Source organism: Setaria italica, chromosome VII, assembly GCF_000263155.2.
Source record: "Setaria italica strain Yugu1 chromosome VII, Setaria_italica_v2.0, whole genome shotgun sequence".
Classification (NCBI taxonomy): domain Eukaryota; kingdom Viridiplantae; phylum Streptophyta; class Magnoliopsida; order Poales; family Poaceae; genus Setaria; species Setaria italica.
This window is the reverse complement of record NC_028456.1, coordinates 10,351,864-10,366,680: the sequence shown is the minus strand read 5'-3', so window position 1 is coordinate 10,366,680 and position 14,817 is coordinate 10,351,864. Positions and strand designations below refer to the sequence as shown.

The following is a 14,817-nucleotide window of genomic DNA, read 5'->3' as shown; positions in this document are numbered from 1 at the left end:
CAATCTTTGTAATCAAGAATATCTTGTATATCACGATTCAAACCACCAAAGAATCTAGCACAAGTATCTTCATCATCCTCATGTATATCACAACATGCTAGACCAATGAGCAATTCCTGATAATATTTTTCTACTCCTTTTTCACCTTGTTTTAAAGTTTGCAATTTCATACACAAATCATGTTGGTAATAAGGAGGAACAAAACGAGATTTCATACGTTGTTTTAAAACATTCCAAGTCTGAGGTACAGCATTGGCATTATTATAATTGCAAAGATCATTCCACCAAAAGAGAGCAAAACCAGTAAACTCACTAGTAGCAAGCCTAACTATATGCTCAGCAGGAATTAAATGAGAATTAAATTTTTGTTCAACAGCAAGTTCCCAATCTAAATAAGCCTCAGGATCAGCATTACCAGCAAAAGGAATCATGGTAAATTTAGTTTTAGCAAAAGGATCATTAGTACCACGGTGATGATAATTACCTCCCATACCATGACGATTACACCGAAGACAGCCCATGTCACGTGCATCATCATTAAGATCAGCGTCATCATCATCCTCCAGACCATAATCATGAGAGGTGGGTTGGCGTGGCGGCACTGGGGGAGGTCGTTGCTCAACATGTTCAATCCGAGTAACCAGAATTGTTAATGTTGCGCATCAAGTCATCAAACTTCCCGTCGATGTAGGTGCGCTGGTCAGCAAGAAGCTTCATAAGCTCATCCTTGGACAGACACTCATTTAAGTCCGAAGGAGACACCACTCCTTTCCCTTTCCCTGTCATGGTTAGAAGATAGCAAAAGACAACACAAAAGTATTATCCCTATCAACTAGCAACTACTGGGTGGTGGTGAAAGTGGAAAGCAATATCTCAAATGGCTTACTACTATCTTGCAAGTGTTCTTACCAAAGTCAACAGGGCGGTACAATCTATTGTTAAGCTTGGGTGTAACAGTTGCAGGGAGAACCTGTACTGACAGAAGTATATGTGGAGCTTTGGGCAGGCACAATATGGTAGCAAGGAAAAACAATAGCCGAAGCAGATTGGCAAAGTTCAATAAGTATCCAAAGTACAAGTCACAATTGCTGGCTAAGACGTGTCCCTAGACGTAGCACAACAAGTTGGAATGAAATACGGTGGATAGAACTCAAAGAACAAGCAACCAGCAACTCATGCAATTATTTTAATTATTTTTCCTGATTTTCCATCCAGGACTAGTAGGAATCCACTTTTTTATTTTTCTCAACTATTTTTTTATATTTTTCTCTGAATAGGGATCACACAAGATGGAATCACAAAAATTTGCACCTTAAATAGAGGTGTGATTTGGTCTAAAAAAAACAGGCATGTTTGCTGAAAACCGTGCAACAACTTAGAGGCTTGAAAACTCCCACTTCCTGATTTTTTTGGGACCTCTGAGAATCGCAAAAATACCAAAGTGGTTGAAATGTATGTGTAACTTTTTATTCTAAAATTTAAAAAAAATTCACCTCAATCGGAGTTCCGAGCGAAAAGTTATGCCTGTTTTAAGGAAGGTCATCCGAATCAGGGTTTCGGAAAGGCACAACGCGGCTGGTAAGGCGGCGGCGGCTAGGGCAAAGCTTCCCTATCCTTCCAACGCCGATCACGGCTGATTCAAAGCTTCTTAGCAAGTAAAATAGGGGCACAAACTTCCTGGTATGCAGCAATAGGTATTCACCAGATGAATCAAGAAGGGCTGCGATACAAAGGCGACACATTGCAGCATGCAACCTATCTAGGGATTGCGCGGCGAGAGTTCACACAAGACGGCTAGCAAGGCAAGTCAAGTAAAGTGGGGGCTCGACTTGTTGTTTGGGTAAAGGTGGATGGGATAGTGGTGGAAACAATCAAACAGCGACGGGGCGGTTGAAACTACGACCACGAACACACTAAACTAAACCAGCAACAAGACTCGACGATGGACACAAACTGAATAAAGCGAATCTGAAATGAAAATTGCAAATGCTAAAAAGGCGATAGGACAAGGGAAAGTGTAAATATTTTTGGACTTTTCCTAGACTATAGGTGTTGGTCACGAACTGAATCTAAAGGGGAAACACGATAGTATACCTCACGGGTAACCTGGAATCCTGATACCACTTGATGTAGCACTGGCCCGATCTTCCCAAAGGTAGTGATAAACTCAATTGGTGGAGACTCGACGTTGACAATTCGGGCTTCTAATCAGACACGATTCGAATCCCTGCAACTGCTACACCGCTGCTCCGTTGGTTATCAACCAAGCACAACTTGATTGACCTCACCGAGAAGGCTTTCCCTGCAAGCGAATCGAAGGACACAAGCAAGAAAGTATAAACACGCAATCTGATATTGCAAATATAAATTAAGTAAGATGGGTTCAAGCTCACGATTTCGTGATGCACCTATCCAACGAATTTTGGAGTCTCAAATTTGAAAGGACCAATCGACACAATCGAGGAGAACAAGAATAGGGGTCGTGGATCACTATAAAAGGACTTGGTGCCATAGTTACAATGAATCAATCTTAGTTTCTCGTAGGAAAACTAGAACTAAACAAAACTCGCATTTCTAAGGCAGCAGCTACTGAGCTTATATCAAAAGGGCTGAACTAGGGTTGGGGGCGACCAGGGAGGGGCGCCCACAACTTGGGCTTAAGGCTCGACACAATACAAGACGAAGTTGGCACAAAACTGGTGATGCAGCACCTTGTCGTGGTCACATAGAATGATCCACAAACCTTCTGGAACTAGGACTAGAACCTAAAGAATGGCGTCCTCGTCCCCGTTCCAACGCATCAAAGAACGCCTCGTTTCGATGTTGTATGAGGAAGATATGGCCAAAACCGTGCAAGGGTATCGGATGAATCCGAACTGAACGTGACGACCGAGTTGGTGATGACTTGTAACTTGGGGAAGACCATGACTCATGTGTGTCCAGCATGGCGATATCCTCATCAAGAACAGAGTAAGAGGAGATGGAGGAGCAGGAGGAAAAGGTGGGAGGAGGAAGAAGAGATGGAGGAGGAGCGGGAGGACGAGGAGGAGGCGGAGGAGCGCTGGGGAGACGCGTGCTAGTGGCAAGGATGCCAATGCGCTGCGGTGCTTGGCGGCGGCGTGGTGCCGCAGCTGTGGGTGGCTTGCGCGGGGCCTCGCCGGTAGCACCATGGTGGTGCGACTAGTGGCGGTCTGCACAGAGGATGCTGACTGCGCCATGGAGGTGTGGCTGGCGGCTTCGGGTCACCTGTCTGCGGCGACAAGGGCAACTGCTAGCTACGCGGACGACGACGCACGGCCGGATCTTCTGGTGATGTGACGAGGAGGCCGGTAGTGTAGGGCGGCATGTGGAGGAGGTTGGAGGCTAGCTTTCGAAGCGAAGGAGTGGAATCGTCAAGGAGGAGATGCGGAGGTTGCGCCAAGGAGGAGACAAGGAGAGCTGCGGCGGCTGGCAACGGCCCATGGAGTGCGGAGGTGGCGATATGGTGGCGGGGCGTGTAGAGGCACGGTAGCGGCACTGCCCTGGCTAAGCTGCTGTGGTGGTGGTCTGCGAGTGCCAAGCTGAGAGCGTGTAGCGATGGATGGGATGCTCCGGGCGAAAGGGCCGACCTTCATGCCAGTGCAGATGACGGTGCCGCCTAGGGTGTCGTTTACCCTGTTGGGGGCGTCATGTTGGAATCCTTCTACATGGGGTTTCTCTAGGTGAAAACCCTGTCCAGATCCTGGACGAGCAACGACGGCGCCACTGGCATCGTGCCCTCCTTGGAGGCATCGTCTCTGGAGATCCGACTTGACTTGGCATCGCGGATCCATTGATCATAGGTGGCAACAGCTGGTGGCGGCAATCCCACCGTGTGGCAAGCTCGAAGGGGGTTGCCGAGCTCACGTGGTGGCAATCACAGTCATGGTCGCGGTCAGGGGTTGTTGTTCAGCTATTAGTTGGTTGCTTGCAGTGGATCATGGTGACTGGCGTTGCTTGGCAACGGTTAGTGCGGCGTGGGACTGCGTCCGAGGACGGCGCTTGTGGTAACGGCAGCATGGGACTAGGTTTGCAGCAGACCGCAGTGGGTTTCTCAGCTCGGTTGGGCCATCCAATTCGGTACATCATCGAAAGATGGTGCAAGCGACAGACTTGGCTCGCTGAAGTGGCAGCGAAGGCTATATGTGTGGGTGAAGCAATAAGGAGAGGCCAACCTGCGGCGGCGGCTCAGCTGTTTGATGAGGATTTAGGGAAGCGGGGTAGCATCGCTCCGCACACTGACAACTATAAAAGAAACGGATCCGTGGCGTGGAGTATTGGGGCGATCGTGGCGAGGCCCCCACGTGTGATGAGACCGAGATGGAGTCCAACGGCGAATGTGGCGAGAGCCTCGCACGTTGTGAGGCAGCCTACGAGAGGTCCAGATTTGGTAGGTGGAGGGTGGTCTCTGTAGCAGCACTTCAGTGGAGGGTCCCGCCATCAGGTGGCGGTGTCTGTAGCGGCACTTCGGCAGAGGGTCCCGTATGACGGTGGCCTCCTCGGTGGGATGCAATCTGCTTCCATCAACTGATTCCATCAGGTTTCTTATTGACGTGGGACTACCCATAGAGGTTTCGACGACTACATGAGGATGTTTGTTGGTGGACGCCGCGAATACTATAAAGACTCCGATTCTACTACCACGGCGAGTGGAGTGGTTACCTGTGGTGACGTCCCAATGCAACCGGGCAAACCTTTCATTTCTTTTTTCTTGCTTATAGCCTCCTAGAGCTGTAGCCTTATATTACCTTCTCTATTAATTAATATATTACCTTCTCTATTCATTAATAGAAGCCCGGTAATCTCTGCGGTTCTTCAGTTTCAAAAAAAAAATATGAGCAAACTTCGAGCTACTCATCAAGTCTGCTGTCATGGCCAGGGTTAACACCCAACAAACCCAATCCATCCATGGTTTCCTTCTAGTAGGAATCCACATTCTCCCCTTTTGCTTACAGTTACATCTAGCCCCATCACCGCAAATCAAGCAATGTAAACAGAGGATAAGCAAAAACAATGGGATCACCTAAAAAAATAGCAACAATGATACCGAATATCGCAGATCACCAAGTAAATCGAATGTCATTGAATAAATTTTAAATCTCAAATCTAGGTTTAAACAAAACAAGGATGAAACTCCAGGGTCTACAGCCATTGGCTTCAGGTAAGTGCCATGTACCACCTATAGTATAAATTCCCACTTGTATGTTGATCATGGGAAGGTGTAACATGCTTATGACCAGTTGCTGATCGCAGGGTGTGGTAAAATGATAACCACTTGCCCTAATGGTGCTACCAACTATTTCCTGAGAAGAGGGTAGCAGCGGCCATGTTTTAGGTGCCCAATGCTGTTTTTTTGCAGATTGGGCAGAGATTTTTTATAACCAGCCATTGTTTGATGCATACGGTGTGGAAGTCATGACCACAGTCCAGTCTGCCCAAGTCTTCACCTTCCACGTAGTCTTCCTGCAAGGTTTAAGGTAAGCAACCGTCAGTAATGCCAATCAGCTACCATTGACATCTGGGATTAAATAAGTAGAACCAGTATTAAGATTTGGATCCGAAACAATAAACACACTCTAGACAAAGGTAAGAAAGTAATTATGAGAAGCTCCCTGAAATGAGGATTCTATAATCCTCAATTTTCAGAGTAAGAATAGGGCAGTGCTAATTAGCGCTCGCGCGCCAGGAGCCCTCCTGGCGAGCGAATCTGGACAGCCCCCTCCCTTCCCCGAACTTTCCATTTTGGGAAGTTTTAAATCCCGCAACTTTCTATTTTTAGAATATCATAACTTATACACATAACTTCGATGCATAACTCTATAATATAACTTTTTATGAGATAACTTTTTAGCACAACTTCACTAGCGTGCAAAACTTATGTGTACAACTTTTAGTTACAATTTGTAAGAATAACTTCAAATTTTGTTTTTTAGAAAGCTGTAACCTATATGCACAATTTGTACGCATAACTTTTTCCCTAGCAACAATTTAGGTGATAAATTTCGTAATACAACTTTCATGATTACATAATTTATACGCATAACATTTGTCATAACTTTTGAGAGAATGTTGTTAAAAAATATTTATGCACATAACTTTAACATATATACAATATTTGCTAGGTATAGAAAAAATAATTGAAACGAAAAAAAAACACACACGGGCCAGCACATGGCAGGGTCGCGTGGGACCCACTCCATGCCGCGCACCGCGGGATGCTGCGCTGCAGCGCGCGCCCGCAGACTCAACATTGCGGTAAGAATACCATGATGTCATAGTTAAGAGTGCTTGAAACATACAACCACATATCATCCCCTAAATAATTAAAAGACAGAGCAAGACTTCTGTGGATACTGAACATAGAAGGGATCACCCTCCATGAATATCATGGAGTTTACCACAGTACTCGAACATCAACTAAACAATAAACTTACATCATGCCTTACTAGGATAACCAGTTGAAATAATGCAATGAGTGGATAATTGTATAAGAATATAACATCTGGTCTATAAAAGAATTTGCTACCAAAAAATCTATACAAGCAATTTAGGAAAACATAAACTCACCTGGCAAATGCAGCATGGTTCAACACCTGTAGGAGCATCTTCCAATGGTCTTATGGCATATTTCCATTGAGTCAAGGTACTCATAATTTTCTCTTCACTAAGTCCTGTGTTTACATACCCAATACGTTCACCGAGTGCCAGCAATTCCTGGAAAACACACAAAATTGCAGTAGTCACATATCAATTCCTACTACAGATAAAAACACAGTTTTGCATACACAGAGTGCAGGCAGTTTTACCAAAACTATGCAATTTAATCTGACTCCATGCTGAAACTACAACACTTTGAGGATATTGCATGGGATCCTTTTTTAACAGGAAATGATTTAATTCAAACAAAAATAGTAACCAACCCGAAAAACACCCCACGAAAACACAGGCACAAGAAAAAAAGGCCAAAAATCTTGGACAAGGATTTAAGTTTTGGGGAAAACATCATGTAATATGATCAAGAGAAAAGCTCATACCTCATAGGACATATTATCCACATCAAGCCGCATATCCCGATGTCTATCAACCAAATTAGCTCGCCTCATGATAAGTGATCGATCAATGAGAAGCAAATCCTGTTCACAAATCAACAATGTTATTTAAGATGGCACATCTAATTCAAAAACATAATGATCTGTACCAGCATTGTCTGTATATAATACTTAGTTTACTCAAAACTATTAACATGTAGTCAAGAGTTAGAACATAATTTTTTGTTATGTCTTTGAAATAGTTCTGAGAAAATTATAGAACGTAGGATATATTACACCACTGGAGAGTTACAAAAGGAACTAAAACATAATTAGCACAAACAGTTTTAGACCTCAAATTGCCATAACAGGAACATTTGGCAGTAAAAGGCAAGGATGGACTGCTATTGTTCAAAATACACAGTGCAAAGTTATTAAAAAAGTAAGTAAAGCATTTCTTTCTCAGAGGCACAATTGTTTGAACCATATTACCTGGCACCTGATATGGAGTGATTACCATTTGCAATTTACTGCCAACATTTCTATACTAAACAGAAAAATTCGCAACCTATTGTACAGAAATTTGCACACAAATCTATCTTATTGGTGTAATGAGCTGAGAAAGGTTCCATGCCACTACTTGATGCAAATCAAATGCCCAAGAAACTAGCTGCTTAACAACAATCACTTATTGACAGTTAATCATATGGAACACACTTGTCTACATATCATCATATTCCTCTCAGATTGATTTCAGGCAGTAGCAATACATGCACACATAGGTGCATTCAGTGGTCAAAGCACGTTCCCATGCTACATGAGGCTAAGCCTCCAATCTTTTCTCAACATGGCCGAATGTGAGCATGAGTGTGGTGTGTATGCACAAGTGCGTGTGTGCATAAACAATTTATTACCATATACTACAAGGAGTTCCACCCTCTAACAGACTAATTCAAGTTGATTCAAGTATGCAAACGATATGGAATGTTACGACCTCCTGGCTGCCATAACAATATGAAAAATAGAAATAAATCTGACCTCAAGTCTAGCGTTTCTCCCCTGACGAAACTGATCAAAAACATTGCGGAGCTGCACAAGAAAACGGGGGAAGATTGAAAATCAAAATATGACAAGTGAAGTCAGCACGTTCATATTAAAACATTTCTTAAAAACATTAAGTAGACAGATATTTAAGACTAAATGTGGTGTCAACTGCTAATATTTATGGAGCAGGTCATGTCTTGCCATAGTGGACACAGCTAAAATAAGTGATCATGAATATACTGTTATGGAGCAAACAATGGCAGAATCAAATTGGAGCACAATATGATGCTGACAAACGTTAATCTCAACACTAGGCAATGGGAATGGCATGCAAATATGTTAAATCATCTACAAGATGCACATATAGCCAAACAAATTACAAAATTAAACAGTGTACACCAACATAAAAGCATTCAACTTGGATGATATCAGTTGAAGAAGTTTCATATCATAATAAGCCCCACATCAGTAGAAAACTGGGAGCTGAACTATCATAAGAATAATATATCTCCAATCGCTTCCACAGGACATGATGGTTTGATATAAAAATATTGAAGTTATCATGTTAGTGCTAATGAAGACAAAGTTCAACAAAATGACTGGCAGCTTACCTCAGATATTGGCCTGCCTCCTTCCCTTGAAGCAGCTATGGTCTGCATAAAAGACTGAAGGTCCAAGTAACCAGAGTTCTGCCTGTCTATGGCGGGATGACCTGCTCTTAAGTAGTGCTGCTGATGGGCACGAGAGCTTGATCCTGGCTGATGACCCCGAACCTCATGTGATGTGGATGAAGTTCCACGGTGCTGCAATGCGATGCTTGAGCTTCTAGAATGAGAAACACCAGCAGAAATCAAGGACCTCCTGGACATATCAGCTGAACCTCTCAAAGATGTACTTGGCTGAGATGCACTGAATCCAGGGGCTTGTTGAGATCCCACATTTACAGCAGCTCTAAGCATGGAACCAGAGCTGGAGCCAGAATTTTGCTGGTTGCTTCTGCTTCCAGGTGCAGATAAGAAATTTGTTGAATCAGCATTAAAGAAAGAAGAACCTAACAATAGGTGCTCAGGATAATCACTTCCCATCAAGCTAGTACTGGGATCTTGCGAAGCAGATATCTGTATTGCAGATCTGGAAGAACTCCCATTGCCAGCAGAACTGGAAGAACTCCCAATTCTTGATCCAAAACTAACATTTGATGGACGGTGAAGATTTTGTGAAAATTGAGTAACAGCAGGCACATGAGGTCGACTATGAGAACCAGCAGAAGAGCTCATTTGTCTAGGTTGCACTGGAATAAATGAAGACTGTGTAGGCTGATAAGCTGAGCACCTGAAACTCCCCTCAGGTGATAGATTGGGCAGCGATTGCTCATAATCGCTTGGGCTTATTCTCATCCGTGTACTTCGCACGAATTCATTTTCATGTAGATCACTATACAAAGAATAATGATCAGACAAACTAGAGCTCGAAGAAATATTAGTACTCTGGTTTAGCTGTTCCACAGGAGGATACGGAACACTAAAGTTTGTTGAAGCGGACATAGTTGAATTTTCACATGTGGTTGGAGGAGTTAACAGAGTATTATTATTTTGGTGACGATTGCGTGAGCTTCCATTGGCAGAAGACTCTGCATGACATCCATCAATATACTTTCTCTTAAAGGTTGGATGGTGACTGTCAAGCAGATGAACTTCTTGGCCTGATGCACCTTCAAAACAGTCTGCATTCCGTGAAGAACTTCCTATATCATCCGAAGATATTCCATGATGAAGAATACGCTCAGTTAGAGAAGAGCCCCTGTGGGCTGAAACAGTAGTTGTTCTTGATTGCCCATTACTGTGTACAAGGTCAACATCATCAGAGCCAAATTGATCAGCCTGATTAACATTGAGGTCTATGTTTAAGTTGTGTGAAGGCAAAGAACTATTGGCTTCATGTCTCCTCCTGTCTATACTTAATGGGCCTCCAATAGACAGAGAAGGCGCAAGATGCTCCCCTTTGGCCTGGAAAAAGTTACCATGATCAACTAAGCAACCCCTAGAACTAGATCCAGCTGATTCCCACAAGCTCAAACTTGTATTTTGCTGACCAATCAGACTTCCACTTGGCATTCCCACCTCATGACTATTGAGCAAATAGTGTGGGTAGCTCTCGCTCTCTAATGCATTGGGAAGCAAAATCTGTTCATCCGCAGTAGAGTTGTTGGGATGTAAATTCTGCTGATCGATGGCAGGGTTGCTAGAATTAGAACCAAGCTGGCAAGTTTCTGAGGAAGACAGCATGGTGATCCTATTATGTTGCATCAAGGATTTACTGTATTTCCTTGGTGCTCAAATGATTTCAATGACACAAATCATGACCCAAAAAGGCAATGCTTTACAACATGAAGAATGTAAACCTGACAAATACGACAAATTAGAAAACAATCAGCATGGCACTCAACCATATAGCAAAGTAAGGAAGGACAAAGTAAGTCAAAACAGAAGAGCTGCGCAGGCACGAATCCTTAAAATAAACTTATGGATTATTAAGCAACCTTGTGGAGTACACACAATCAAAGTTACTTTTGCAGCTTATAATCAACACAATCAATGCGGGATGTCCGTGATACACATACCTTAAGAACAACACCAATAATTATTGGACAAATGGTGGAACCCCCAGAAATGGTGGCCGCCAACTGGAGAAAAATACAGGCTGTTTCCCTAGATTCTGGATAATAAATAATATAAGTCAAGCACCAACATACAGACAGACTATAATTACTTAGCATCTCAATTCTAATCATTTGGAACACCTCAAAATGATTGTGGGCCTGTATCAGCATAACCATGTAATTGTCCAAAAGAATAGGTTTTGTGAACATAAAAGCCATGCACCAAACTGCATGTTGTATAAAAACTTACAGAACCTTTTCAGAAGTATCTAATCCTATCGACTATTGCATCAAAGTACTGTTGAAAAGGTTGTTAACTGAAGGTCAATTTCGCACAGCCAATGGCTATTGATTTTTGTTGTGGCTAGACATCTAAACAAAATATATGCAACCATGATGCTACCAAAAGTACTCCCTCGCTGCACATCCATTACTATTTCTATGTTGCATCAAGGAACTGTATTTCATTTGTGCTCAAATAGTTTCAATAAAACAAATAATGACCAAAAAAGGCAATACTTTACAACATGAAGAATATAAACCAGGAAAATATGACAAACGAGAAAAGAATCAGCATTGTGCATAACCATATGGCTGGGCAGTTACAAATCTTAAAAGCAAGGTATGGAATATTCAGCAACTGTTATAATTAGAAAAAGCAATGCAGAATGCCAGTGATACACTTACCTTAAGTACAACACCAATAATTTATTGGACAAATGGTGGAAACCCCTGGAAATGGTGGTAGCCAACTGGAGAAAACTACAAATTGCTTCCCTAGATTCAGGAAATAAAAACAACATAAGTCACAGATAGAATGCCACGACATAACATCTCAAAGCAACCATTCTAGCCATTTGGAACATCACAAAATGATTGTGAGCTTGTATCTGCATAAGGTGATAAGCATGTAATTGTTTAAAAGAATAGGTTTCGTGAACATGACTGCATGTTATGAACAGACCCACAGAACATTTTCAGAAGTATCTAATCCTATTGCCTATCGGAGGAAAGAAATGTTGAACATGTTTACTGGAGGTAAATTTCACACAGCCAATGGCCATTGATTTTGTTGTGGCTACACATTTAAACGAAATATAAGCAACCATGATGCTACCAAAACTACTCCCCCGCTGCACATCCATTTCTATTTCTATGTTGCATCAAGGATTTACTGTATTTCCTTGGCGCTCAAATGATTTCAAGAAAACAAATCATGACCTAAAAAAGGCAATGCTTTACAACATCAAGAATTTAAACCTGGCAAATACGACAAACGAGAAAACAATCAGCATTGCCCTTAACCATATAGCAACGGAAAGACAAACTAAGTCGAAACTGAATGGCTGGGTGATTACGAATCCTTAAAAGAAATGTATGGAATATTCAGCAACCGTGCAGAGTACACGTAACCAAAGTTAATTCAGCAGCTTATATCAGCAGAAGCAATGAGAGATGCTGGTGATACACATACCTTAAAAGCAACACCAATAATTTATTGGACAAATGGTAGAAACCCCTGGAAATGGTGGCACCCAACAGGAGAAAACTACAAACTGCTTCCCTAGATTCTGGCAAATAAAAACAACATAAGCCACAGATAGAATGTCACAACATAACATCTCAAAGCAACCATTCTAATCATTTGGAACATCTCAAAATGATAGTGAGCCTGTATCAGCATAAGCAGATAAGCAAGTGATTGTTGAAAAGAATATGTTTCGAGAACACGACAGCCATACACGAAACTGCATGTTATGCACGGACCTACATAACATTTTCAGAAGCATCTAATCCTATTGCCTACTGCAGAAAAGAAATGTTGAACATGTTGTTCACTGAAGGTCAATTTCACACAGCCGATGGCTATTGATTTTGTTGTGGCTAGACTTTTAATCGAAATATATGCAACCATAATGATACTGAAAGTACTCCCGCGCTGCACATCCATTTCTATTTCTATGTTTCCCCAAGGATTTACTGTATTTCCTTGGTGCTCAAATGATCTCAATAGAAAAAATCATGACCCAAAAAAGGCAATAATTTACAACATGAAGAATGTAAACCTGGCAAATACGACAAACTAGAAAATAATCACCATTGCCCTTAACCATATAGCAACGGAAAGACAAGCAAAGTCGAAACTGAATGGCTGGGCGGTTACGAATCCTTAAAAGAAACGTCTGGAATATTCAGCAACCGTGCAGAGTACATGTAACCTAAGTTAATTTAGCAGCTTATGATCAGCAGAAGAAATGCGGGATGTCAGTGATACACATACCTTAAGTACAACACCAATAATTTATTGGACCAATGGTGGAAGGCCCTGGAAATGGTGGCGGCCAACTGGAGAGAACTACAAACTTCTTCCCTAGATTCTGGCAAATAAAAACAACATAAGTCACAGATAGAATGTCACAACATAACATCTCAAAGCAACCATTCTAATCATTTGGAACATCTCAAAATCATAGTCAGCCTGTAACAGCATAAGCTGATAAGCATGTAATTGTTAAAAGGAAGGTTTCATGAACACGACAGCCATACACAGAACTGCATGTTATGCACGGACCTACAGAACATTTTCAGCAGTATCTAAACCTATTGCCTATTGCAGAAAAGAAATGTCGGATATGTTGTTCACTGAAGGTCAATTTCGCAGAGCCAATAGCTATTGATTTTGTGGTGACTAGACATTTCAACGAAATATATGCAAACATAATGCTACCGAATTCCAATCCATGCAAGTAATCCCGCTCTGCGCATCCATTTCCCGATAAAATTCTCATTTCTATTCCATTTCCCCAAAAAAAATACGGCGTTTCTACAACGAAATCCTAGTCCCAACCCCCCAGCGAGCTCGAATCAACAAAATTCCCGTCGTAAAGCCAAAGAATTCCGCAGAAAAACCACCCTCAGATCCGACCCCCAAAATCCCCCACAGATCTCAGCCCCCACGCCGCCACGCCCCAGGACAACCCCATCGACCCCAATCCCGGGCCCCTGACCGAAGAGCGCAACCCTATCCACCCACCGGCCCACCTAACCGCCCCCAAGCAACATGAAGAAAAGCCAGAACGAAGCAGGGAGAAACGTACGGACACACACAGCGCCGCCCGGGCCCCGATCGGCGTCTCCCGCGGACAGGCGGCTCCGATCGACGTCGATCAGCGGCGGGGAAGGGAGGGGGAGCCGGCGCCGCCTGCTGCTTTTCTCCCTCCCGTCCGAGTCCGCGTCCGCGTCCGGCCTGCTCGAATGTATCGAGGAGGTGGAGACGAGGAGGAAAATGAGGGGGGTTGCGGCGTTTTTGGGGGGAGAGGAGTGGGTGGGTGGTGGAATGGGAAGAAAGTGGGCGACGCAGCGGAACCCACGAAAAGATAGGTAGTCGCCGCGGGCGAGTCCAGGCCGTTGGATGCGCCGGATCGACGGCGGAAGGGCGCCTTCCTGCCTGCCAGTGGATGGAGAGGGATGTGAACCCCGTCCCGGCTGTCCGTCCACCGAGTCCTGCCCGCAAGGCGTGATTTAAAACGGCCTGTCATAAATGTTGATGCTGCCACTGGTTTTTGGTATCTTTCTCTAGGTGCTGCAATTTATTAGGGGGAGAGGATGATGATGGTATTTTAGTATTTGGACCTGGTCATGAGGACGGTAGCCTGGCCCAACCTAGCCCGGTTTTGGAGTTTCCCTGATAAATGCACTGAGCAATGTATCATCTTCCTATATTATAAACAATTTGTTTATCAATCAATTCATCAGCAAATATCTATTCTTAATATCAATAATATAAAAATATTAGGACTATATCTTCTGGAAACTGGGTGTTCTAATGGTTTGCAACAAAACTCTATACCAATAATTCTAAATATCTCCTTATGGTAGCATATCATCAATTCATTGAGCCATTTATCTCCCATTTTAATACGCAAAATATGTCTTTATAGGAGGCATACATGGTTCCAAAAAAACTCTCAATTCAAGTTGTTACCACTAGAAGTATCAATGTTAGATCAATAAGTCGATAAACTAACGAATAAGATATGTGCATTCCCTTCTTCTCTATTTTAGCAA

The 14,817-nt window shown here is 42.9% G+C and overlaps 1 protein-coding gene across 2 annotated transcripts; it reads right to left on the bottom strand.

Annotated features, from left to right (window-relative positions):
* Window positions 1–5,069: 5,069 nt before the first annotated feature.
* On the bottom strand, window positions 5,070–14,066 carry LOC101760757 (probable E3 ubiquitin-protein ligase HIP1). Of its 2 annotated transcripts, XM_004975088.4 has the most exons (10): window positions 13,848–14,066; window positions 13,031–13,127; window positions 12,224–12,320; window positions 11,437–11,526; window positions 10,711–10,805; window positions 8,702–10,491; window positions 8,085–8,135; window positions 7,053–7,151; window positions 6,586–6,732; window positions 5,070–5,481 (listed from the first exon to the last, which is right to left on the bottom strand). In XM_004975088.4, the coding sequence occupies exons 6-10, from the start codon at window positions 10,394–10,396 to the stop codon at window positions 5,350–5,352; spliced, it is 2,124 nt and encodes a 707-aa protein (XP_004975145.1). In that variant the 5' UTR covers window positions 10,397–10,491; window positions 10,711–10,805; window positions 11,437–11,526; window positions 12,224–12,320; window positions 13,031–13,127; window positions 13,848–14,066; the 3' UTR covers window positions 5,070–5,349. The 2 variants fall into 2 exon arrangements, with proteins under 2 accessions (XP_004975145.1, XP_012703200.1); XM_012847746.3 differs by lacking the exons at window positions 11,437–11,526; window positions 12,224–12,320.
* Between the last annotated feature and the right edge of the window lie 751 nt (window positions 14,067–14,817).